The sequence below is a fragment of the Leptonychotes weddellii genome, chromosome 6 (assembly GCF_054177405.1).
Source record: "Leptonychotes weddellii isolate Sample4059 chromosome 6, ASM5417740v2, whole genome shotgun sequence".
In the NCBI taxonomy this organism is placed as follows: domain Eukaryota; kingdom Metazoa; phylum Chordata; class Mammalia; order Carnivora; family Phocidae; genus Leptonychotes; species Leptonychotes weddellii.
The window spans coordinates 29,556,562-29,583,776 of record NC_138374.1 but is presented as its reverse complement, the minus strand read 5'-3'; the positions used below and the strand labels follow the sequence as shown (position 1 = coordinate 29,583,776).

Below are 27,215 nucleotides of genomic sequence, written 5' to 3'. Positions count from 1 at the left end.
CTATATTTTACGACTTTTTTATTTCAAAAAAAGAAACAATATGGGGCACCTGGGTGGCTCAGTCGTTAGGCGTCTGCCTTCGGCTCAGGTCGTGATCCCAGGGTCCTGGGATCGAACCCAGCGTCGGGCTCCCTGCTCGGCGGGAAGCCTGCTCTCCCTCTCCCACTCCCCCTGCTTGTGTTCCCTCTCTTCGCTGTGTCTCGGTCAAATAAATAAAATCTTTTTTTAAAAAAAAAAGAAACCATTTCAAGTACACAAGATTACAGTTAGATTCAGGAGCTTTAGCAGTTTAACGAAAGACTAGAGCCAACGCCGTAATAATTCACGCAAGAGAAAGCAAACATAGTTACTTAAATGAAAGGCACTCCTCTCCCCTAATTTTATCGTTTGCTTTGGTGTGGAGACTCAAAGTCTACATATATAAAACCATACCAGAAAGTGTATCTGCCCAAAATGATAAATGTAGCACACCTACCAACCAGAAGGTGTGTATCTCTTTGTCACTGCTCCTAACTCCTCACTCTTGTTCACTGTTTCCAGAGCACTCTGACGTTCCTCACCTCGCAGCCAGTGGTTGGGGTTATCCCCATAGCAGAGATAGAGGAGGAAGCCTCAGACAGTAGAAAGCTCACCCCCAGGTACAGCTCAAGAAGCAGAAACCAGACCACCATCAGATCCCAACGACCACCGCAGGCCCCTTTATGACCACTTTCCCAACCCCAGGAGGTGAGGAGGCACACGTTCTTTCCATGTAGAAATAATGAGATGAAGGGGCGCCTGGGTGGCTCAGTCGTTAAGCGGCTGCCTTCAGCTCAGGTCATGATCCCGGGGTCCTGGGATCAAGCCCCGCATCGGGCTCCCTGCTCAGCGGGAAGCCTGCTTCTCCCTCTCCCACTCCCCCTGCTTGTGTTCCCTCTCGCGCTGTGTCTCTCTCTGTCAAATAAATAAATAAAATCTTTAAAAAAAAAAAAGAAAAAGAATGAGATGAAGAAACAAGTGAACTACCTTGAGCATGAGAATGTCACCTCCTCTGAGTCACTTTCACTTTTCAATTAAAGCAACTGCCAAGGGCATTATAAAGATTAGCTTCCCTCACTAGACCATGAGCACCTTGAAAACGGAGCTGTGTCCTCTCATATCTGGGACCCCATGGCGTTGCGCAATATATGCTCATTAAACATGTGCAGGTAAGGCAATGAAGAAACATATGAAGGTACAAACCAGTGATTTTAGTGTTGTGGTTTCCACGCCACGTTGTCATTCCTGCACAGTGCCACTTGCACGGACTTTTTAAAGCCGTTAAAATGATGGGCGGTAACTGCCCTTTTACCAGATTGGCCGTATATCCTCCACTTCTTAAAAAAGGGTTTCATGTCATATGTGAATTCAGAAGTGGAAAGGGCTGACAGGTTAATTATAGACACAAAGAGCAAGGACAAATGGACTATGAGGTAAGCGAGTCTAAATGTGCCTTCCCTGGACAAGCATGTATTAATAAGCCTGCAAACATTTTCTGGGGACGGCCAGGTTCAGCTGTGTGCCAAGCTTGGGGAAGGCACAGTACCTACACTTGAAGAATTTGGCTGGTGGGCGGGAAGACAGCATGTACCTGCAAGAAGAATCAAAGAAGTCCCCTCAGGACAGCAGGTGGAAGAGATGGGGAACAGGGCCTAAAAAACTGAGGCACCTGCCCCCTTCGGGGATGCGATGGTCAGAGAAGACCTCCTCACTGGGCTAGACCCACCTGGAAGGAAATGTGGCTAGGACCGCGGACGGCTGAGAAACCAAGCAGAGGCCCCCACTCCTTTGCCTCCTGCACCTCCCACCATATTCCTTCAGCTACTGGAGGCTGGGATTTCAGTAAAAAAAGCAAACAAAACAAAACAAAACCCCATGGGGATCTTCCCCTTCTCTCCCCCTCCTCCCCACTAAGAACAAAGAGATGTTCAGATGGCTGAGGAGGCAAGTTTAGGGTCAGCTTCAGCAAGCAGATGGCCCCAAGAGTGGAACACCAGGCCTCTACGCAGGCCGTGGACACCAGAGAATGCTTGGTGCTCCCCCTTTTCATTAAGTCGGAAAATACTTATTGGCCGCCTTCTAGGTGCAGGCAGTGAATAGGGCAACTCCCACTGGGACATTACAGTTAGTCTAGACGAGATGACCAAAGCCTGGGCCTCCAAACCCTGAGTCCGAGTCTCCCTGGGGTTTCTGACTTATTTGGGGGTAATGGGCCTGGTGATCTCCGATTGATCCTGGGCCTTCCCAAAGAAAGGAGGTCCGTCTAAAAAGTTTTCAAGTAGCACTCTCCCTCCACCCCTCCACCCCTCCACCGACGCCACGCAAAGTAGGAACCCCTCCCCACCCAGTATCTCTGGGGAAAGGCGGCTGTTGGGTTGATATTCTGGGAACGCCAGGGAGAAATATGGCATGGCCACCTTCTGCAGGAGGAGGGGAATGTCCAAGAGGGTTTATTTGGCCTTGTTTGTTTCAAAAATCCGGCCTTTTCTCCAAAACGTATGAGGGAGGTGAGACCTGGTCATGGCGTAAATCCAAGGAGTGGAAAACTAGTTGTTTCGGAAATTCATCACACCTGGCCCGGGGAAACTTGCCACCGACTCCACCCCTCTTCCAGGTCTTTCCAGCTGCTTCCAATCTACTTTACGCCCCTCGGCGACTTGTGAAGAACCGGGAAGTGATACTCTCCAGAGTGCGGGATCTGCGGGGACCCTCCTGCCCTCGCGGAGTGAGGAAGCGCGTCCCCACGCCGGGCAGCGCCTCCGTGGCGAGCGTACGCAAACTGCTCCCTCTTTCGCGCGCGGACACCGGACTGCGCGCCCGGCCGCCGCCCGCTCGCCTCGCCCCGGGGCGCCGCGGCGAAGGGGCTGCGGGCCCGAGACGCACCGGGAGCGCTCGCCGCAAGGCACACCTGGATGCGCCCGGCCGTGCCAGCTCGGGCCCGGGCTCCCTAACCGCCGTCTCCGGCAGCGCCCGCGGGGCCCCGGCCCCCCAGATCCCCTCCTGGCACGCCGCTCCCCAGCCCGGGTGCGCCCCGATCCCTGCGCGTCCCGACCGCTCTTACCCGGGAAATGGCCAGGGGTTGCTCGAAGTCCTTGCCCCCCACGAGGCGGAAGCCCCATGGTCCCGGGCCCTGGAGGACTATCTGCTGGGTGGTCATGGCGAAGCGACCCGCGGGGACAGACGGGACAGACGGCGGAGCGCTGTCGGAGAAGGAGCGCGCGGCGCGGGCCCGGGAGCCTGGGGCTGGCGGGAGGAGGGAGCGCGCGGGGGCGGGGGCGGCTCCGCCCCGGCCGCGCCGCCCCGCCCGACCTCCCGCCGGCCGGCGGCCTGTCCCCGCCCGGCGCGCCCGCACAGGGGGCGGGGCGGGGTGGGGGCCCGGGTCTCCGCAGCCCGGCCCCAGCACCGTCTCCCGCCCGCCCTCTTCCCCGCGCCTGCCGCCGCCGCTCGCAGCCCCGCGGTGGGTGCTAGGTGAGAGCCGAGCAGGTCCCGGCACCCCGCCGCGGAGACAAAGCCCGGCTCAGCGCTTTCGAAAACGAGTTTGGAAGTGCCGTGCTAACTCGACCCTCCGAGGTCAACTGCATTTCACCTTCGCTGCTTGTAAAAGAGAATGATGTTAAAAGGTGCTTTCGAATGATCTCGTTTGATGCGATGTAGCAGTCAGGGCATTTAGCCCTATTTTACAGATGAAGTAACTGAGCCGGCCTGAGTTAGAAGACTTGCCAGAGGCCACACCGCTGGTCAGTGATGTAACATAACAGTACCACTGCCCGGGCTCCCCGTGCTAGAGAACCTCATACTGGAACTTTTCTAATGCTGATGAGATCGTCAAACGGTGTTAGAATCCGACTTCAAAACTTTCCTCGAAACCTTTCCTCCAGGCTGGAGTTCGCTGTAGGTTCTGACCGTCCCAACAGGTCAGACCTCAAGTCTGGGATGGGCTAAGAGCTAAGTGCGTGGAAAGACCCCCGGGTTGAGGACAAAACCCTGAGTTCCCAGCTTGCTACCAGCTCTGTAACTGGGCTCCTTGCCATCCTGGCCTGAGTGCATTCTCCACGCCAGACGTCCCCCGCTGTCCCGAGTCTCCACTCCACTCAAGTAAAGCTGAAGTCCTTAAAATGCTTATAGGGCCACCCACAGAATGGCCCAACTCCCTCTCTGACCTCATATCCTCCTGCTGCCCCCCACCCCACACTGGCCTGGCTCCTGCATCAGGGCCTCCCCGCAGGGCCTCTGTCTGGAATGCTCCTCTCCCAGCCATCCATGGCTTTCTCTTTGTTCACATGTCATCATACCAGTGAGACCATTTCTGAGCACTCTGTTTAAAACCTTCTCTCTCGACTGCCCTCTCGCCTTCCCTACATTATTTTTCTCCACTGTATTTATCACCATGTGACATACTTAATATTTTACTTATTGTTTGTCCCATCCCCACCCCTAAGCGTCAGTTCCATGAGGGTAGAAGTATTTCACTGTTTTGATGTATCCCAGGGCCTAGAATAGTGCCTGGCACATTAGTATCTAACAAATGCAGTACATTGGCCACCCTTAATATGCACATACCCTCTCTGGGGTCTAGCTTCTTCATAGATTTCTTGGCACTCATTCATACTGGCACCCGGGCCCTAGCACGGTGCTTGACACAGAGCACAAGCTCAGTGCATTTGTTAAAAGCAGAGCTCTGAGGGGCGCCTGGGTGGCTCAGATGGTTAAGCGTCTGCCTTCAGCTCAGGTCATGATCCCAGGGTCCTGGGATCGAGCCCCGCATCGGGCTCCCTTCTCCCTCTTCCTCTGCCTCTCCCCGCTGCTCCTGCTCTCTCTCTCTCTCATTCTGTCGCAAATGAATTAAAAAAAAAAAAAAAAGCAGAACTCTGTCTCCTTGTGATCCTGGCATACCTACCGAGAAGTCCTCTGCACAGACGTACACATAAACGGATCACCTTGGGGCGCCTGGGTGGCTCAGTCGGTTAAGCGGCTGCCTTCGGCTCAGGTCATGATCCTGGAGTCCCGGGATCGAGTCCCGCGTCAGGCTCCCCGCTCAGCGGGGAGTCTGCTTCTCCCTCTGACCCTCCCCTCTCTCATGCTCTCTGTCTCATTCTCTCTCTCAAATAAATAAATACAATCTTTAAAAAAAAAAATTAAAAAAAAAAACGGATCACCTTACTTGTCCAATTGTGTCACAGCGCAAATGTGTATGTCTGGGAAGGGTTTGCTTGTTTATAGAAATCAAAGTGGCTTTATGTTATCTACACATCCCTCTCACTCCCTTGCATCCTGACATTCTTTCTTGAATCTGAGAAAAAGGAATGGGGGTACAGCCAGGAACCAGCCACCTGCTTCATCAAAGCCAAAGATACACCCTCTTTGATTAGATTCTGTTGATTAGAGAACATGTTAGTGTTTCGAGTCCCTGCAGAATTTGGGGGAATTGCTAAATTCTGCGTCTGCCCTTCGATGTGCAGCAGTTTTGAATATTTTGTGCCCTAGGAGGAAAAAAAGGTTGAAAGCCACCACTTCTGTGCCCCCCAAGGCTGGGGCTGCCTCTCATCATCCCTAGGTGTCCCGCTAGCACGAACCTGATACTTCATAGGTGCCAATCAGTGCTTATTCTATATAATATTCTTTCCAAATATAGGACACTAGTACTTCTGTGAGGACTTGGGAGTCCTCAAGTTGCTGCATTTAGCTGTTAAATGTTCTCAGTTGTAGTCTGGCTTTCCATAGCAAGAGCTATAAAACAGTCAACACTTTGACCTGGTCATCCCCTTTCTGGGCACTGATTCCAAGGACATAATTTAAAGAAGAAAAAAGCTACATGTACAAAGATATTTATAGCCACATTATTTATAATGACAAAAAATTGGAATCGAGCAATAACAGAAAAGTGGCTAAATATGGTATGGCCATGAGGGAATAGTATACAGCATGAAAACGAGAACAGTGAAGACTAGGAGCAGTCAGGGAAATGTGCTTTCAAAACAGGTAAAAGAGAGTTTACAAAATTACTTGTAAACCCAATAGCATGAGGTATAAACAAAATTATTGGTAAATGTTATATTAAAAAATAAAAAACTCATCTACCTGTTGTTAAAAATTAGGAGAAAATACAAAAACTAACTTTGTATTGGGGGATGGAACTGGGGAAATATTTAAAAGATCATTTCCTCTAATGATGATGTAAAGTTTTCAAAATAAAAATCAAGGTCCTTAGATGGAGACTAAATGCTAGTCTTTATGTGGGGGCTAGGGACCTCATCTTCTAAATTTTTGATCTCTCTTCCTGTCCCCCAGAAGGAGCTCTGAGCTGGGCACACAGCTTGTACTCAGAAAATAACACCCCCCCTGCCCAGGGACTGACAGCTCTTACCCCAAATGCAAGCAACCTTGTCTTATCTTAAATACTATTACTTATTTATCTATACACTCCAGTTCCCTCAGACTCTGGACTCCTGCCCAGTCCTAGGTGAATGGCCTTAAGCAATCTCTCTGAAATTCAGTTGCCTTGTTATTATTATTATTATTGTGCATTCCATAAAAGTTTGTGGACTTAAACAGTCTCCATCAAATATCTGGAGAGCGGGGGAGGGGGACTGGACTGCAGGAGAATTCAGGAGAAATGGAATCAAGGAGGGTAGAAAAAAGTGGTCCAGGATATCAGCGGGGAGAGTGGGCCTTCTCAGCTCTCCATTTCACCATGTGGACAGGGTAGAAGGCAACTGCTGGTGGGTTCCCCCAGCCTGGCTTCTGTGGACCTAGCAACCCCTACCCAGAGTGCCACCTCTAGGACCCTCCAGAGCCATTATGTAGAGACTCTGCTTCCTGGAAAAACAGCTCCCTTTCTTAATGGCTGGGAGTCCAGGACTGTGCTAGACTTGACATAAGGTCTTATTTAATCTCCAGGACAAGTTTTGTACTTGGCCAGGGGACTGCAGGGCTCCCATTCCTGGAGATCACGGCTGGGACCCCTCCCCTGGGCTGAGCGTTTCCTGCCGGACAGAGAGGCGAGGGGGTGACCTCCAGACTACGCCTACGCGGGGATCTGAGGCTGGCTCTGTCCTGGGGCGAGAGAGAGCCAAAGCTCTGATGTCGCCCCTGCCGGGCGCGCGGGCACACAGCGGCTCCCAAGTCCCCAAACAGGGGTGCAACTGCCTCGGGGCGCCCTAGCCAAACATATCTGAGCGACTTGCTTCTCTTTTCTTTAAAAAGAACCGAGGGGCGCCTGGGTGGCTCAGTCGTTAAGCGTCTGCCTTCGGCTCAGGTCATGATCCCAGGGTCCTGGGATCGAGCCCCGCATCGGGCTCCCTGCTCCCGCGGGAAGCCTGCTTCTCCCTCTCCCACTCCCGCTGCTCGTGTTCCCTCTCTCGCTGTGTCTCTCTCTGTCAAATAAATAAAATCTTTAAAAATAAATAAATAAATAAATAAAAAGAACCGAAACCATGCTCACGGGCTTGAAAAACAAAGGCATCTGTCCCTGCCCAGTCCTATCCCACCAGTCTAGTCCCTTTTAATCCCCAGCCCCGCTCCGAGGGTCAGCGGGTCCTTTACTAGGAATCCCACGCAGGGCTCGTCCCCGCGGAGCTCCAGGACTGCCTGTGGCGGAACCGGCCGGGAGCAGGTGGCCTCAGCTGTGCCAGGGACCGGCGGACAGTGAAAGGGCTCCTAATTCTCGCATTTCTCCCACTTCCTGCTCCAGCCCCGAGGGAAACCCTGAAGTGGCCGCTTGGGATTGGGCGCCTCCCGGATTCCACCCTGCACAGAGCATGCTCCGTGGCGCCTCGGGCCAGGAGGACACCTAAGCAATGAACCTGGCGGCAGCCTCCTGCGGGCTGGTGAGGGTGTGGACAGGTGAGCGGAGCTGGCGGTCCAGGTTGCCCCTGCGCGGAGCCGACAAGCAGCTCTTTTGTCTACCTGCCTCCTGGCTCCCTTGACAGGTGGCGCAAAAGTTATCAAAGGCAGAGAGATGCCTGGACCACTACCATTTCTCAAGCATCCCTGCATATTAAAAGAAGAAGAAATTCCAAAACTGGATCACAGACAGGGGATTCATATTAACTGTTTATGTTGAAGAAGTTAAGACAAAAAGACAATGTCATATAATAGTGTTCACAAGATAATTAATGGATTAATAAACAATGTAATTTATCTGCTAATGGGAGAATTTAAAGTTGTGTGATGAACATATTTCATTGCTGTTATTGTATTTCTGTGGCTTTCCATGTAACCTCATCTAGAGAAACATCAAAAGTCTAAATCTGAGTCTTTAGCTCCCCTGGAACCACCCCTCGGTCCCCTCCCCCATGGAGGAAAGGTGGCTTGGGGTCAGAGTTACCCAACGGACCCTAGCCCAGTACCCAAACAATAAACACTGTCCTCATTACTAAACAGTGACTGTGAGTCAGAGTGTGTGCTAGAACTTGACAAACATAGTTGCATTTCATCGGGACAAGAGCCCACTGGAATGTCACGATGCCTTTCTTACAGGAAGAAGCAGAGGCACTGAGCGACTGCCCGGATTCCCTACATGGAAGGACTTGGTCCAGCTCCTGGGAGGTGGACAGCCTTAGGCTTCCAGCCCCTTCAAGGACTGCCTCCACTGCAGAGAAGCCTTGCCCAAGGGCATGCCCAGCCCCAGGCTGCCTGTGTCATTTTGAAGGGACAAGTCTGATGGATCATTCTGGCCCCAGAGCTCCCTGTGGAATAGGTCTAGCCTGTCAGGTCTGCGTGGCAACTCTTAACTTCCTCTCCTCAATCCAGTTTCGCCCCCACTCCCTTGCACAGACATTGAGCCCAAGGGCCCTTCTTAAGAAACATCCTGCATGCTACATTCTGTCCCTGGGACCAGGGAAAATCCAGCCTGCAATAGGCCCAGAGAGGTTACGAGACTTGCCTAAAATCACTCAGTAACCAAGTAACAGTGGGCTGGGAAAGCAGAGGAGGAGCGGTAGGGTCTGCAGAGCTTTGTAATAGAAGAGGGAGTGGCAGGAGGTTATTCAGAGGTTCGTAGGATCCAAGGAAGACCCCTCAGACTCAGAATTCATGGAGTCCCCAAGGGCCAGATCTTCCTGCTTCATGGCAAGGACACCCATAGCCCAAGCGCCAGCAACTCAACTAGACTAGATCCTTTGGGAATGGCTCTTTGGACTTCCTCCTTGGAGGAAGTGGAATCTGCAACAAGCTTTAAAAGCAGGAGCACATATAGAAGCAGAGAGGCCATACCAAGTGGCCAAAACAGGACGAGGTAGTAGGAAGGGCGGGAGATGGTCTGCTAGAGTGACATTATTGGATGACAGGCAGGCTGGAAAATTCTGTGGGGAGGGCTCTGAATGCCAGTGATCTGATGTGGTGTGCAATGGGGACAGGCAAAGGCATTTCCTTAGCCTCATCTCATTCCAACCATTCTCTCTCTCTCTCTTTCTGTGTGTGTGTGTGTGTGTGCGATATCCTCCCCCAAATCCATTTCCTCTTGGGGCTGGCCCATGCTGCTGGCCTGGTCTGCAGTGGCTGATACTGAAACCAACTATTTATAGCATTTGAGGACAGACAGAGTGATAGGGCCAGTTTCCATGACGCCAGGGCTCCTAGATGGTGGCTTCCTCCCTGCTGGTCCCCACCGCCCCCTCTGTGTCCATCTCCTCTTCTATAACCTCTGACTCTCTACTTCTATGTGCTCATTCCTTGGGCAGCATCAGGGGTGGTGCTGCTTGAGAACAGAGCAGGAGGCCAGCAAGGGATGATAATGCCACCCCACTGTCCCCCTACTCCCTGTGTTAGACCACATTCCAGCCTGAGGAGAGGTCCCAGCCATCACCACTGAGTGATGTGACCCTGGGGTCTTTTACTCCCAAGCCTGGCCACCTAGCCTCTGCCTTCACCTCCCACTGGCTGACCGCCTGAGGTTATAAATCCCAGTGCGCATGGGGAGCAGATATAACCTACAGAGTTCTGGAGGTAAAAGAGTTCAGAAAAAAATTGAGGTGAGAAAATGAAAATAACTGCTGTCCTAGCCAGAGGTTTAGCTCCTGTTTTGGGTCCTGGAAGCAAAACGAAAAGAGAGTTCTGCCATGTGTCAGCTGTAACGATTTGGCAAGTCATGTAGCCTATTGTTTCTTTCTTCTCCTTCAGCCAACAACTATTTATTGAACACTTCCCATTTGCTGTGCACTGTTCTATGTGCTAGAAAATCAATAGCAAACCAAACAGCCACAGATTGTCTCCCTTGGGAAACTTACATTTTAGTGTAATGGACAAACAAAATAAGTAAAACTATATGGTATGTTTTGTATATGTATGTTTATGTAGGTGTGCACGTGTTTAAATAAGTATTTGTATGTGTACGTGTATTTGCATGCATGTTTTCCGGCCGAAAGGGCCCACAAGTGAAGATACTCTAGAGCGGTGAGTACACCCAGCATCCTGATGTTGGTTTCTAAATACCATAAAAGGAATCCAGGATTCTCAAAGAAGTTCTAGAGCTGCAGCAGGGTAGCTACCGGATTAGCCTGGGATAGCTTGTTATGCAGAAAGTAAGAAAGGGCTTGAGAAAGTGGGGGCACAGAAGCCTGTGAAAGGGGCTCTCCCTGGCCAAGTCTGAGACAATTCATTAAAATGATAAGGAATTCTCGCCTATTGGGAAAAATATGAATCTAAAAGCCCACACAGTAGATAGATGGATAGCTAGAGAGATTAGACAGACAAAGGCAGGAAGAAAGGAAGGAAGGGGAAGGAAAGGTTCTTACTTAACGGTAGAATTTTAAGTCCCAACTAGTAAATGTAGAGGGAGTACCAGAGTTTGAAAACCACCATTTTGCAGCTATCATAGTAAAGACTATATTTGGGCACAAGTCATTGTTGAAGGCAAAATCGAGAGTGAGAATGTGATGAGAAGCAGGATGTTTTATAGGTGTTTTTTGTTAAGATGTATTTATTCATTTGAGAGAGAAAGAGAAAACATTGGAGGGGAGAGAGGGGCAGAGGGAGAGGGAAGGAGAGAGAATCGCAAGCAGATTCCACACTGAGCATGGAGCCCAACATGGGGCTTGATCCCATGACCCTGAGATCATGACCTGAGCCAAAACCAAGAGTCAGACGCTTAATGGACTGAGCCACCCAGGTGCCCCTGCATAGCCTTTGAGGATCTTCCCACAGATTGCTTATTAGATGCAAAGGGAAAAATAACAATACGTGGTAAAATCTAACACCACCTTGCCAGAAGGTCAAAATTAACATCACTGGTGATGGGCAAAAGTACACCGTGTGTGGCTCAAACACGGAATCCTGAGAAGGACACGGTATTGCTTATGGAACATGCCGGCCAGGAATGCGTAACCTGACTCTAATCACGAGGAAACATCAGACCACCCCTTTTGAAATCTAACAGGATGGGAGAGGGACTATATTCTTCAAAAATGGTAACGTCATAAAAGACAAAGTTTGGGGCGCCTGGGTGGCTCAGTCGTTAAGCGTCTGCCTTCGGCTCAGGTCATGATCCCAGGGTCCTGGGATCGAGTCCCACATCGGGCTCCCCGCTCGGCAGGAAGCCTGCTTCTCACTCTCCCACTCCCCCTGCTTGTGTTCCTGCTCTCACTATCTCTCTCTCTGTCAAATAAATAAATAAAATCTTTATATACAAAAAAAAAAAAAAGACAAAGTTTATAGAAATATTCCAGATTAAAGGAGAATAAAGAGTCAGACCATCTAAACGCAATGTATCTGGGAGGACATTTGACCCTGCACTGAGGGGAAAAATTGACAGAGGTGGGAGCTTCAAGTATTGTATCAGCGTTCAGTTCAGGGGTGGAGAACTAGCTCACGGTTGTGTAAGAGAATATCCCTATCTTTAGGAAATGCACACTGAAGCATTTAGGGGTAAAGGGCCACATGTATGCAACTTATTCTCAAAAGGTTCAGGAAAAAGTTATGTGTGTGTGAGTGTGTGCTTGTGTGGCGGGGGGAGGAAGCGAGGGTGCAAATGGGATAAAATATTAACAATAGGTAAATCAAGGTAAAGGATGTATGGGGGTTCTTTGTATTGTCCTTATTCTTGGAACTTTTCGGTGATCTTAAACTGATCTCCAAATAAAATGTTTTCTTTAGAAGGAAATCATATAGAATGACACATGGTGTTACACTCTGTGGAGAAAAGTAAATATGTGTTGCAAATGGGAATAATAAAAGTGACGAGGGAGGACTTCTCCAGGAAAGTGATCTTGAGCCAAGACCTGAACAGGTGAGTGAGTATGTAGCTATCTGGGGGAAGCGCATTCCAGGCGGAGGAACTAGCATGAAGAGGGGAACCAGTCTGGCACCTTCCTCAGCAAGGTGGCGGGAGGTGGGACTGGAGCAGAGTGCATGCAGGGGTAGAGGTGAGGTCAGACAAACCCGGGCACCTAGCTGGGCGGCGCCTCCTGCGTGGGTCTGCGAACCTCCGGTCTGAGAGCTTTGTGCGGTGGATTCACATGCTCTGCCTTTTGTTTCCAACACTCTGTTTGCTGTGTTGAGACAAATGGAAGAGGAGGCAAGAGCCGCAGGAGGGGAGCAGTAAGTGGGCTGTTGCAATAATCCAGGCGACAGGTGATTATCGGCGGGGACCCAGGGTGGGAGCAGAGGAGTCTGTGAGCAGCGCTGGGATTCTGGCTATATTTTAAAGCATTTGCCGCTGGGTGGGAAGTGCAGTACAGGAGAGGGGAGTCAAGGATGACTCCTGTGTTCTGGCCTGAACAGCAGCTCCAAGGATGGAATTGCCATTAACTGAAATGGGGAAGCCTGTGGGAGAAGCAGCTTTGGGGGTACACTGAGGAATTGGGTTCTGGACATATGTCAATGTCAGATGCCGGGTAGACAGTTCCATGGAGTGGGGCAGGCGGTTAGTTGTATGTAGGAGTCTAGGGTACCTGGGAGAAACCCAGGCAAGGGCTGGGCACATGGGGGGTGTTTAGACCCAGGAGTGGATGAGGGCACCGGGGAGTGGGACAAGAAGCAGGGGGCCAGGGGTTGGGGCAGGGAGATGAGGACGAGCTGCCGAAACAGACCCTGAAGGAGCCAGTGGTGAGGTGGGACCAGGACTGAGAGACAGTGGATCCTGGGAGCCAAGGGAAGACGGGTTCAAGAAGAAGGAGTATTCAGGTGTGTCAGGAAAGTCCAAGGAGTTGAGGACTGAGAACCGCCCATGGGATTAATGCTGTTAAAGTCATCGAAGGTCCTGACTGAAGAGCTTTGGTAGGATGGGAGCAAAATCCTAATTGGAGTGGATTCAAGAGCCAAACAGAGCAGAAGAGCCAGAGTCAGCAGGTATACACAGCTTTCTGAGGCATTTTGCCGTAAGGGAAGGAGAGAAACGGGGTAGTCGCTGGAGGAGGAACAGGATCAGGAGAGGTTTTTCCTTAACTGTAAAGGGGAGACTGGACCTTTCTTGCAGGGTCATGGAAAGGTTTGCTGTATATAACGGACTTCATCGTTTCTAGGTAAACGGGACGCTACTGTTTCGTAGTCTCTCCCTGGCCTGACCCTGCTCTGGGCTGACCCTCCAATGCCCCCTGGATGAAAGCTCAGCTTCCTCCCTGTCATGTTCCTTTATTCAACAATTCTTGAAAGCTCTAGTCTCTCTTCCTGAGCCCCTCCCCATGTCCTCTGGCCTCTTTCTCCCATAGGTTTCCGGAAGTGCCCCCTAGTTCCACACCACCCACTCTGGCACACCCCCTGCATGATGGCCGCCTGCCTTGATCCCAGTGCTCCATGTTAAGGAGCACCACTTTCATTCTTTGGAAACTTCTCAAAAATACTAGAGACCATCATCTATAATTGGACTCCCAAGCTAAGGTGACGAGGGCACCTCTAAGCCCACAATCATTTTGTGGGTATGAAGCAAAAGAGGTTTCAGGGAGTGGTATCAGTTGAGGGAGGGTGTAAGAGGATGAGTTCTTAGTGACAAAGAGGTAAAGACAAATCCAAGAGAAGTGCCAAGAAAGAACTGACAGGTCTTGTCAACAGTTGTATGACAATGTACATGTGTTAAAAGCCTTAAATATGGTGTGCCCTTTGATCTTGCCATTCTGCTTCTAGGAATTTGTCTAGAAAAAAAGTAGGCATTTAAGGTACAAGAGCATGTAAAAGGTTCACCATAGAATTGTCCATAATTGCAAAATATTGGAAGCATCCTAAGTGTTAACAATAGAGGGCTGCTAGGTATATCATGGCACATTTATACCATGGAATACCATGTAATCATTAACTAAAGATGTAGAGGTGAATAGGTCTTGTCAGGAAAGGTGTTTATGGTAAGTGAGAAGAGCAGGTTACACACACACACAGACACACACACGTGTAGAACACAAAAGAGGTTATGGTTCAGTGGGAATGATTAGGTGAGTTCTGTTTTGCTTCCATAACTTTGTATTGTTTAATTTAAAAAGTAGAATAAAAGTAACATAGAAAAAAAGGGATAATATTAAAGTTAGGAAAAGAGATAAGATTGCCCAGGCAACAGATTACAGAGAGAAGCTTGGGGAACATCCACGCTGAAGGAGTGAATGAAGAAGAAAAGCAGGGAAAGAATTCGAAGAACCAGTGAGGGGAAAGGCAGGAAGATCTGATGGAAGCCAAAGAACAAGTGAGCCACCAGGAATGGCTTGCTTGTGATCCTCACTGCTGGTTAGCGACCCCGGAGTCACTCCGAACTCTCTTCCACCTTGCCCAACGCCCTCTGGCAATTTCTTTACAGCGAGGAGTAGCCATGGGATCAGCTCCAGCCAATGAGATATGGGAAAATGTCTGCGGGGGTTGGGGGGTGCTTTTGGAAAAGACTTTCCTTCCTTAAGGAAAGCATGTACAGAGAAAACCTCTGTCCTGGGTTGCTCCCTGTTTCCTGCCTTCAAATGCAGTTGTATGAGGATGTGATGCTTGGAGCTGCCACGCTAGCCAGCTTGTAATCATGATAGAAAGGCCAGGGGAGTCAGATAGACTAACCCAGAGCCTGTCTTCTTTTCTGTGAGATAATGAGACACATCTGTCACCTAAGCTGTCACATTTGGGGGCCATCTGCTATTAGAGTTGAAGTCATTCTTAATTGATAGATAATATGGAGAGTACAAAGTTCTTGGGGGGCCTCTGAGCTTTGCAGATCTATAACCCTACAGAGGGGAGCCACAGTGCAGATGACAAAGGATTGGTATGGTGAGGAAGTACGAGCAGCGAGGCTGGACCACACTTCGGAGAGGCTCGTGAGTGGTAGAAGATAAGATGACATGGAATCAGGGGCGCCTGGGTGGCTCAGTCGTTAAGCGGCTGCCTTCGGCTCAGGTCATGATCCCAGGGTCCTGGGATCGAGCCCCACATCGGGCTCTCTGCTCGGCGGGAAGCCTGCTTCTCCCTCTCCTGCTCCCCCTGCTTGTGTTCCCTCTCTCACTGTCTCTGTCAAATAAATAAATAAAATCTTAAAAAAAAAAAAAAGATGCCATGGAATCAGCAGGGGTACCTGAAGGTTTCTTCTGTGCCTTTGCTATCTTGGCTCTGGTAGAAGACTGAGGAAATTGACCTGTTTTTGAACTTCTAATGTTTAAGCATGTAGTAGGTGCTCATCAAATGGTTATCACTGTTAGCATTATTCCGTGAGGTCATTCTTGGAGATGTTATAATCTCTAGGTAAAGTTTAGATGTTCCAAGGTATACTGATCTGCAGACTCATCCTGGCTGTCTGTCCTGGCTTGGAGGCAGCGGGGTGTGATCAGTGGATAGGACACTGGCTTTGGAGTCAGACCGAATCCAGTTACTTGCTGGATACCCTTGGGCTGAACTCCTCTGTCTCCGGTGCCTCACCTGTTAGTGGAGATCAGAATGCCTACCTCGTAGGGTTGGTATGAGAAGTAAATGAGAAAATGCATGAAAAATGCTGGTACGGAGTAGACACCAGAGGAACAGGAATGCTCTGTGTTGGGCACTGCAAGTTGCTTTTCAAACATCATGTCCTTTTCCTCCTTCCTAACAGAACCCACCTTGGGCCAGGTGTCTCCCCCTCCCAGGTGAGGAAACCCCAGCTCGGAGAACTGAAGTGGCATTTCTGAGGTCTCACAACTGAAGTACCAGAAGCAGCACTTGAACAGAGGTCTTCTGACTCCCAGCCCATTGTCCTAATAGCCCTACTTTTGGGAAGAATTAGCATATTTATCCAGTATGACAACTAAGTCTTAGAACTTTTTTTTAAAGTTTTTATCTATTTGAGAGAGAGAAAGAGAGAAATCAAGAGAGAGTGAGCAGGGGGAGGGGCAGAGGAAGAGGGAGAAGCAGACTCCCTCTGAGCAGAGAGCCCGATGCGGGGCTCAATCCCAGGATCCGAGTTGACCTGAGTTGAAGGCAGATAGATGCTTAACCAACTGAACCACCCAGGCGCCCCAGTCTTAGAACTTCTAAAGCATGGTCTGCTTCTCCCCATGGACAAGGGACAGCAGCCACAATGGCTTTTATGACCTAGTCTTGGAAGTGACATACCATTTCTTTTTTTTTTAAAGATTTATTTATTTGAGAGAGAGAGAATGAGAGAGAACACATGAGAAGGGATAGGGTCAGAGGGCAAAGCAGACTCCCTGCCGAGCAGGGAGCCCGATGCGGGACTCGATCCAGGGACTCCAGGATCATGACCTGAGCCGAAGGCAGTCGCTTAACCAACTGAGCCACCCAGGCACCCGTGACATACCATTTCTTGTGCCGTATTCTACTGGTTCCACAGACCAGCCCTGACAGAGTGCAGAAGGGCGTGAATACTGGGAGGCAGGGATCACCAAAGGTGTTCTTGGAAGCTGGCTACCACAAGCATCTTAACATTATTAAGACAGTTTTTGGCTTTAAAAATCTGCTGAAAGGGCCTGGGGACTCCAACAGGTCCACGGGCCATCCTTGGAGACCCAGTGACCTCGATGATACAAGCTCGAGTCAATCTATATGACTTATGCTACTGTTTAGATGATGATTCTCAGCTCTACCTCTCTTTTGCACATTCACGTAGGTGTCAGCCTCACTTTTTAAAAAAGAAATCTCTATGCCCAACACGGGGCTTGAACTCATGACCCCGAGATCAAGAGTTGCATGCTCCACCGGCTGAGCCAGCCAAGCGCCCCTGTCAGTCTCACTTTAAAAACCAGTAAGCCAGAGGGGGCCAGAGACTCTTATTAATCTACCCAGTGTTTTCCCTCTGCTGACACCGAGGTGAGTGCTGGAGGAGCAGAGTCGTCCTCCCCCAGGATAGGAATCAGAAAGCAGCATCACGTGGTCATTCAGATGGCTCATCATGGGCTTTTTCCATCTGTGAGTTCATCTTAAATTTTCTTGACTATGTTCAGTCTGAACCACCTGCCTGGCTAATCCATTCCACAGATGACTTGTATCAAGTAGTAACTTCTTTCATTTGTCTTAAGGGCCTCCGCTAAGCGTTCCTGAGACAGGTTCAATCTCGACATGCCAAGACTTGGCAAATACACCTATGTACGACTCATGCAAACATTCTTTGTGACTTTTGAGACACTAATCCTTTTTCCTTCAGAAGAGTCCTAGTATTTTTAGCATATGATACAGTTGTGCCGTGTCCTCGTGGTCACATCAAACCCCTTGTCTGGGTGGCCATCCCGTGCTCTCCACCATGTTCTTCTCAAGACTTTGGCCTGCAGAGCTTCAGCACATAGCCTACATTCAGCTCACTGACATTTGTATTGATAGGGCAAGGGTATTCCATTTTCCAAAGCTTGTCACAGTAACGCTCAGAGTCTGGCTTGCACAGTGGACCATTGAGTTACTGATCCAGCTGCCTTCTTCCTTCTTCTAGCAGCACACCCCTCCCCTGGCCTTCTCCTCTCCCCCCAGTCCACATGGTGCTGGTGAGGCTGTCACTCATACTATACCCGCTTCGGCCAGTGATTAGTCAAAGGAAGGATAACTACCCAAGTTGGACCTGGCAGAGTCTGGAACTGTTTTCAGGGAAGCACAACAGGAAGGCCCTTTTCCCTAGAAAAGGGTGTCGGAGGCCTGTAAGAATGAGCCCAGGGCTGCCTACTGCCGCACTCGGTAGGTGACAATGTAGCCAAACAAGCCAACAGCGCCAAGAATAAGACAAGTACGAGAGTCTGGGGCGCCTGGGTGGCTCAGTTGGTTAAGCAACTGCCTTCGGCTCAGGTCATGATCCTGGAGTCCCGGGATCGAGTCCTGCATCGGGCTCCCTGCTCGGCAGGGAGTCTGCTTTTCCCTCCGATCCTCCCCCTCTCATGCTCTCTGTCTCCCATTCTCTCTCTCAGATAAATAAATAAAAAATCTTTAAAAAAAAAAAAAAGACAAGTACAAGAGTCTGAGAATCTGGATTCGCTCCTGCCCGAGGCGGGTTCCAACTCCCTTCTTTCCAGCGATTTGACCCAAGAATGGCCCGTAGTGTTAGGTTTCTACCACTTATCATCAACGGGAGCCCCCATACAACTGACTCTTTCTGCCAAATTACATTGTAAGGGATCTACTCCCCGAAGGAGCATGTGTTAAGAGAAAGTAACAGATGGCTGGGAATGCAAGTAAAGATCTAGAAAGTGGGCTGGCCGGTGAAAAGGCAGATGAACCAAGGAACAGCATTCCATGGAAGCAGATAACTGGGTGGTGGGGAAACAGACACTCCCATACTTGGCGGGAGTATAAACTGGTGTGATGTATTTTGGAAGGCAATTTGGCAGTATCTCATGATTTGAAATGTTCTTGCTCTTTAAGCCAATAAATTGTATTCAATGCAGCATTGTTTATTGTGGGGGAAAAAACTGGCAATATTTGCATCATCAATAGGGGATTGGTTAAGTAAATTATGGAAACATGTCCAGGCTCTATTGTTAAGGGAGGAAAAAGTGTATAAGACCATGCAAAGCTTTTGTTTATAGACCATATGTACTGTACAAAGAAAGCTCAGAGGACCATAGAGTGGATGGTCAGCAGCAGTAATCTCTGTGGGGAGGTGACTGTAATTACAGAAAATTCTCACCTGCTGTTTGTATGAGCTCAGAGTAATTTGAGATTAATTGCTGTTCTATTTCTGCTGCTGTAAGAAAGGACTGATAACGCATCCCTTCCTTCATTGTTAGTATTTTGAGTTCTAAGATCTCTGGCCCCAGGGGTTCATTAACATACGCATTTACTTGATCAAGTAACTGAGTGCCGACTATGTCAGGCACTCTTCTTGGTGCTGGGCATATAAAAGCCAAATGGAATAATTATCCTCATGGATTTTACAGGATTGTGAAACACATATCAGATGCTGATGAGTTATAAAGCACAGAGGATGAGAAGGGGGCGAGGATGCTGGGTGGAAAGAGTAGGGTCTTGTTATATATAAAGTGGTCAGAGAAAGCCTCGTTGAGAAGGCAACCTAAAGATGTAAAGAGAGGGGAGAAGAAGGCCATGCAGCTCCAGCAGAAAGGGTCTTCCGGGCCCAGAAGACAGAATGGAAGATCCTGAACTTGCAGTGTGCTTGACGAGTCTGAGGCCATAAGGAACAAGGAGAAACGAAGCCAAGGTAAGGGAGGGGGGTGGGACAGTGTATCAATGGACCTGAGGCCATGGTACCACTCAGTGATGTGAGAAGCCGCGAGAGGGTTTTGGATAGACTTTAAAATGCTCACTCTGGTTGTTCTGTTAAGACCGGAGTAGAGGCAGCAAGGGTGGAAGCAGGAAGGTGAGTTAGAAAGCAAGCACAAGGATCCAGAGAGAAAATGGCTTTCTCCAGAGAGAAAAGGTTGGGTTCTAAATGTACTCTGAAAGTACAGCTGATGGATTTGTTGGAAGGGATGAACAGCCTGAAAGTAGTGCCTGTGACCCCGGGCTCAGTCCTGAGGCTGTCAGACCCCCTGGAAGGCAACCCTTCTCCCATGACTGTTTGAGGCCTACGTCTACTGAGAGGGATGTCACTGAGTCACCCCCAAGAGGTGGCAGTGCTGAGTTGACAGAGGTGGAGAAGGACAGAACCAGGGGAAGGTGGAGGTTTGATTTGTGCACAGCAGGCCCTGCCCCCCAGAGATGGGTGTGGTCCTAGTCATGGGATGCCAGGGGAGGCTGGATGCCTAAGACACCATCTTGACACACTTGGTGTGAAAGGGGACAGACTGCATTTTCACCCATCATAGCAAGAGAAGGCTCATAGCCGATTTAACTCGATTTAGGAAAACCAAATGCTGTATCATTTCCTGTACCCATGTCTTGCGGAGCAAATCAAGACCCGTTGCACATATTTTATAATGTTTCACTTGTGCTTTTAAAGACACATCATTATTTTTGCAATCAGAATAGAAAGCGTGGTGAGATGGCCAACAGTAGTCCATTCAGAGAAGGTCACAGAGTTAGCTTATTGAGAAAGGAGTAAGGTAAGAAGTGAGGCCTTCCAGGAGCAAAGTGAGACGGTATGTGATTAAGAAGGGAAAGGAGAGGATGCGATATCGAAGCAGTGAATATAAGCCTCCCCTGAGAAACTTGGCGAAGGAAGGAAAGAAACAATGAATGGTAAGAACAAACATATGCCACGCAATTCTGAATAAAGTTTATTAAATAATATGTACAGCAAATGTAGTAACTCAACACATCCATTTATCAAATCAATCCACCGCAATAAAGAAAAATAAATGAACAGAACAATCTGTGTCGGCATAGTACATGCTCTCCAGGTGTAATTAAAATGGCAACACTTTAAATTAATTGGTTATATATATAATGTCAGTTACTTTTCTTTCAGAATATAATCTTCTCTGTAGTAACCTATTCTAGCAAAAGAACTTAATACCTACTGTAGATAAATAGGACTGCAAAAAAAAAAAATCAAAAACAAAATTAAAAAAGCCTATATAACTGAGATAACAATTACCTTCTCTCCCAGAAAGAATGATTATTTGAAATTTTAACACTTTACAATGGCTATTTTTGTGCTAAAAATCTGCAGGTGAGTTATTTGGAATTCCTTCATTTAAATAAAAATGCAAAAAACTTCATGACTTCCTCATTTTACCCCCCTTCAGTTCAAATTTTTAAAATTATTTTTCTATACAAAGTAGGTACATGGGCTATACAAAGTTAAATATACATATTTACAGTCCTACTTCTTACGCATATGATTTTTTTTCTTTTACTGATCCGAGAGAGACTGCAAAAGATAAGTAGTTGGGGGCTTGCCTTTACCCAGAAGCATGGCGAGTATATCAAAATGTGTTGCAAGGCATGGTGCCAGTTAGTTGCACTTGCTATTAATAAACCTGTATAAATATTTCAGCATAAAAATAGGTATTTTATATTACTAAGTGTCTGAGGACAAAAGAGCAATTGGAAACCTTTGTTCCTTGTCTTGTCATACATAGGAAGCCGAAGTTCGATGCAAATTTTGCAAATTTTAACATGATTTTGTTAAAGACGGGCAAATCGGTGAGGCATACCTGGGTTTCTGGGGATCTACAAATGCGTGAGGCTGGCATCATATGCAAATGCGGCTTTACAGATTGGTTTTATTTTCTAGCTGTATTTCTAGGTGTTCAAAATTACCTACTTAATCAAGAAGCACCCCTCAAAAAAAACTATTAAGAGTAAGATCGTTATTAATTGTCTGCATCTAAGACAGACCAGGAAACATGTCGGCCAATACAGGAGTTACATTCCAAAAGCGAGTGAAGTGCTGTCGTGCAAAACGCACGTGCATATGCACTTGAACCGTATGCCCTCGGAGAGAGACATACGGCACCCTCGGATGGTGAAGTGGACCTTCCACAACAAGGAGTCTGATTCAAAGACTATCGGGAAGGCTCCTTCTACCCAGGAAGCTCCTCCTCCTTCACCACCGGCACCCCCTACCCCCACCGTTAGTTCCACAGCCTCACTCCTTGGGGTTAAGGCTCTGCTCTGTCCTAGTTAAAAACAAATGTCTCTGGGAAGAAGCTAACACATTCCTCTTATCAGTCATTTGCACTCTAGTGTGAAGGAGTAAGCAGCAGTTTCCTTCCTGAGACCGGGACTTGAAAGAAGGACAGGGAGAGAATGAGGCTGTCTGATGGGGAAAGGGGGGGGTGCACAGCTGATGGGTGGCAGGTGGGTGGTAGAGACAGAGGGCGAGGCAGAGGCACTGAAGACAAACTCCGCCTACTTGTAAAGACTCCAGACTTTGGGACAATGGTCCGCCGGCAATTCTGAGCTACATGCAGAGCGCCAGGGTTCCTGTATACTCCTTACCTACCTAGAATCGCCGCTTCTATTTGTGACCTGGGATGTGTACTTGTGGGGAGGATGAGAGTTTGAAGACTCTGGAAACAGTTCCAAGAACTTCCAGCCATAAACTACCCTCGGACAAAGGTTCTTCTAGCAGCCTCATTGTTCAAGAGTGAGCGAATGGAGAGAGAAATACGACAATGCTTTCTAGAGTCTCTCCAGGGAAAGATCACCTCCATCTCTCTCATACCCTTCTTAGCACGTATCACAGTCTCTCTGGACCCAATATTCCTGTGTGTCTGCCCCTCCCGTCACCTCTGAGTTCCCGGCAGGCAGGTGGGCCAGTCCCTATTTCTTCAAGGGGTCTACCAGAGGGGCTGATGAACATCCTCAAATTGGATGGAGCTGTGACTGAGCACCCCAGGCGTCACAGGGGCCTCCCTCCTCACACGTGGCCCCACAGAGGGCAGGCCTCCAGCTGCCTCGCACGTGGGGCTGCTGCCTGTGTGCCTTCTGCTCTGAAGCGAGGCCTCACCAGGGTGCGTCGGGATTCAGGACCCTGGGCCACCACCTTGTGGGTGGTCCCTGAACTACTTCGGGGAGTAAAAATGAGGACGCGGTGGGCCTACGGTGTGGAGCACGTCCTGCTCACCGGTCGCCCCGGCATCCAGTGTGCATCAGTGTCTATTAAATGATTCACTGAACGCCATCCTTGGTTCTCTGTGAGAACAGGCCTCGCGACCTCACACTGCCCTGGCCAGAAACAATCCAGAAAAGAAAGCTTAGCACTGGCATTCTGGTAAATGAAATTGTGCCGAAGGTGACCACTTACAAAAGTCAGTGATATGGGAAAGGACCACACTGCAAGTGACCTTGACAGCTACAGAACTTCTTCACTTCATCACTTGGAAACACAAGTTTAACTACCTGACCTGGGCACCCCACGCCCACAGGCAAACCTCATGTGCTTTTCTGTCTGAACACCAGGGGCGTGGAGGGCAACGCTGCATGCAGGCTGACTGCACAGGGCAGCTCCATTCTGCTTCCATTTCTCCATGTACCCCAGGAGTGAGGCACATGGTCTTGGATAGCCTGGGGGGCCCCCGCCACTGTCCAGGGATGGCCTCGGCATCCCAGGCAGATCTCCAGCAATATTGGGAAAACGGTGGGCTCCGGGGTGGCCGGGGTGCGGAGCCTTTGGAGAATGGCTGGGGATCTGCCTGGTGCTCTGAGGGCTGCTTCTGGCTAAATGACCGCTTTGAGCCAGAGCTGGTCAAGGCCTGGGCAGCAAGAGACATTTCTGACCTCACTGATCCTGGACTGTGTTACAGGTCAGATTACCCAAGAAGGGGAAAGGCTGGGAAGGCTTGGAGTGGCTCCCAGAAGCAGCTAAGTAAATACAGATTTGCCTCATTCCTTTTTCCTCAGTTCGGCTTGCCTGATACACAGCAAGCATAGACAGGCTCAGGCTTTAGACACAACACTTCTCTGTCCCTCTGTTTTGCTTCTTACTTTATCCACTGCATTAGTTTTCCTACTGACTCAATGTTTAAATAAAGAGTCCAGTTCATGAATTACGCTTCATCCTCCAATAAAAATAATCTCTGGTTTTCAATCTTCTTATAGATACAAGGGCTTTACATAGTTGCCTGGAAAAGTACCAAATTGCCTTGTCCTTCTTGAAGTACCTATAAAAAACAAACAAACAAACAAACAAACAAAACACAAGCAAAATCAGAAGACTCACCCATGTGAGTTCAGAGAGAGCCCTTTGTTTTTTTGTTTTGTTTTTTAATTAATTTATTTGAGAGAGAGAGAGTGCGCGTGCGAGCAGGGGGAGGGGCAGAGGGAGAGAATTCCAAGCAGACTCCCCACTGAGCACAGAGCCCAAATTGGGGCTCGATCCCACAACCCTGAGACCATGACCTGAGCCGAAACCAAGAGTTGGAAGCTCGACTGACTGAGCCACCCAAGCGCCCCTGGATAACAACCCTGTGGCATGAAGGACAGCATATGGTTTCCAAAGCACTTTTCCCTGCCTTATCTCATTTAGGCTACAAAATAATGCTGGGTGCTAAGCCAGGCAGGCATTCCCAATACTCACCCCTTTTTCAGATGAGGAGCTCGAAGCTCACAGAGCTTAAGTCCCACAGTTTAGCAAGCATCAGAAGCAGGCTCTGAACCCAGGACTTCTGACTCCCAGCCCACTGCTCTTTCCAATACTTCTCCTTTTTGGAAAAAATGAGCCCATTTATTCAACACAAGATACCAGGAATTGAGAATTTCTAAACGGTAGGATTTCTAGAAGTCCACTGGATAGGACCACACGTCAAAAGGAAATTCCTCTCAGAAGCTTGTGCCTAAGCCCCACGCTGACTCCCTGTCTCTGCTGCCAACCTTTTCAGGGTTCCCACCGAGCCAGAAACACTGAGCTACCTGGGCACAAAGGCCTTCCCGTGCTGCTCTACATCCCGAACTGCCGGATCCCTAACCTAGCTCCTTCCCTCGGGACTGACTCTCTAAAGCTGCGGGTGGGGGTGGTGGCAGATCCAGACCATGTCATTATTCCCCCATCACTGGCAGGTAGCACAATTCGACAACCGCATCTTTTTCCCAGTTGGCTTGGATACGGCTTCAGGACCCCGGTGGACACAGCATTTCAAGCTGCCACCACCAGCAGGCTGGAGCTGCTGCCCGAAGCGAAAAGAAAGCATCAAAGCTAAAGACATCTAAAACAACTAACTGAACCCCCTAGGGAGGACCGCAGGGGAGGCTGCGGAGAACGGAGACGATGATAAGGGTGAGGGATGTACTCCTATAGCTGGCTTTCACCTTTCCTTATGGACGAGAAAATGAGCTCCACTGGGTTACTTGATTCTCCTCTGAGCACTAGGCTACGTTTTGAAGCATTTGAGGGGTTGAGGAATATTTCCTTGGCCTAGCTGCCAGGCGTGCCCCCATTAGAGAAATGGTGCCCCTCACCCTACCCCATGTTCTCGTTAAAAAATGTAAATAGGGACGCCTGGGTGGCTCAGTCGGTTAAGCGTCTGCCTTCGGCTCAGGTCATGATCCCAGGGTCCTGGGATCGAGTCCCGCATCCGGCTCCCTGCTCCGCGGGGAGCCTGCTTCTCCCTCTGCCTCTGTCTCTCTGTCTCTCATGAATAAATAAATAAAAAATCTTAAAAAAAAAAAAATGTAAATAGTCCTGGAGGAGTTTAACAGCGAATCTGTAACACAGCTGCACTCTCTAATACGACAGCCACGAAACGTGGCTAGTCTGAATTGAGCTACGCTGTACCTATAAAATATACATCAGAATTCTAAGGCTTAGTGGGATAGTTTATGTTCTTCTATTCGTACTAACAATTTTTTATACCGATTACATGTTCAAATGATAATATCTTGAATGCATTGGTTTTAATAAAATATATCCCTAGAATTAGTTTCAAGGGTTTCATTTTACTTCTTTCAAGGTGGCTTCCGGAAAAATTTAAATTCCAGTCACAGCTTGTATTCTGTTTCCACCGGACTGCACTCCACTGGAGTGTTGCCGACTTCTCAGACTGGCTTCCCTCTGATTGGAGCGATTCAGGGTAGTGAGGGGCCACAGGCTTCTGGGGGCCTGGGGAGGATGGGGCAGCTTTCTAAGAGGCCAGTGAGGCCCAGGCAAATCTTTCTGGCTTCCCATTTCTGCTGAGGCCTTCCCATTCTTACTACCCCAGATCTGAGAGGACTTCACGTTAGCAAAGATTTTCCAGAGAGATCAGGAAAGAGCTGGTCTTAGAAAGACGATAAAGGTAAAGCCATTTGTACAAGGGGAAACAGAGGTAAAAAGGGAGTCAGTGGCTCCCAAAGGCATATTTATGCCTGAGGAGAAAGAACAGAGGCTTGGGGACAGATGCAGCTGAGTCCAACTACTGGCTCCATGACTGGCTACCTGGGTGACCTGGGCTAGTTACGTCACCTCTTCAGGCTTCAGTTTTTGAGTCTGTGAACTGAGGATAATTCTTGTCTCACAGGCTATTTGCTGAGAACTCCAGTAACAAAGTATATTAAGCAAGTATCTGCTTTGGAACAAAATCTCAAAGAACATTGATCTTTCTCCTGTTCTCTGACGGTGAATCTTTTAATTAGGCAGGTTGCTTTTTTAAAGTTATGAGAAGCCTGAAGTAAATAAGGTCTTTGGAAGGTCTACACATATGCTTGAGTCTCACAGTTGAGACCTAGGCTCAAATTTTCTTGTGCTGTTCCATAAGAGTTTAAAAAAAAAAAGAAAATTTTCAAATGTAGAACAGATATACGCACAAGAGAAATACAAACAGAACTCAAGTAATGAATTTGACAATTGCCCTTCTGTGCAGTCGTGTTGGCGTATTTGGTTTTTGGGTCCAGTATCATGAGCGTCATCCACACTGTCTTCAGAGCAAGCACAAAGTGGGGGGCCCAGCATTCCTGACAGCAGTACTGGATTTGAGAAAGGCTCTTTTTTCTGTGCAGAGAATATTGCCTTTTGCATGGCTTATCACTCCTAGTTACTTCTTCAATACACAGCTAGTAAGAAAAGCACGAGGAGATCACTTACCAACGAACCATCCGTCATCACATTTTTCCATGACATCGACAATATCTCCATCTCGGAGTTCCAATTCATCATCATTCTGTGGTATATAGCTATATAATGCTTGGTAACTAAATCTAAAAATGAGAGACATTGATTCAAACACTGATAGGATCAAATAATGAGTTTTTAAAGCCCAATTCAGTTAAATCGACACTTAGGTAGTGTTTCGTACTCATCAGTGGGGATGAAAGTATTTTACTGGCTATTTCCCTGACAGTGTAGCATTTGGGGAGATCCATTCAGTATATAATAAGGAAACGAAGACTGATGTCAGAGGATGGGAAGCCTCTGACAAGCAAGGTTATGATCAGTCCTTTTATTTAGTTTCATTTGGTTACCATAGCTAAGCATTTTGTCTAGATGCCCCCTCTTTAAATTTAACCAAGGCTTTTTC

At 48.6% G+C, this 27,215-nt stretch overlaps 2 protein-coding genes across 47 annotated transcripts in view; both read right to left on the bottom strand.

Moving 5' to 3' along the window:
* Positions 1-3,276, bottom strand: part of PDLIM1 (PDZ and LIM domain 1) — a 43,799-nt gene extending 40,523 nt beyond the window's left edge. Inside the window, exon 1 of the mRNA XM_006735590.3 lies at positions 3,080-3,276. Within this exon, the coding sequence (XP_006735653.1) occupies positions 3,080-3,175 (96 nt within the window). The 5' untranslated portion in view covers positions 3,176-3,276. The remainder of the gene's footprint in view (positions 1-3,079) is intronic.
* Positions 3,277-20,532: 17,256 nt separating this feature from the next.
* SORBS1 (sorbin and SH3 domain containing 1) overlaps positions 20,533-27,215 on the bottom strand; it is a 223,372-nt gene continuing 216,689 nt past the window's right edge. For all 46 annotated transcript variants that reach the window (XM_081823747.1, XM_081823754.1, XM_081823757.1 and 43 more), the window contains 2 exons: positions 26,783-26,895; positions 20,533-23,888 (listed from right to left, as the gene is read on the bottom strand). In XM_081823747.1, the coding sequence (XP_081679873.1) occupies positions 23,821-23,888; positions 26,783-26,895 (181 nt within the window). In that variant the 3' untranslated portion in view covers positions 20,533-23,820. The remainder of the gene's footprint in view (positions 23,889-26,782; positions 26,896-27,215) is intronic.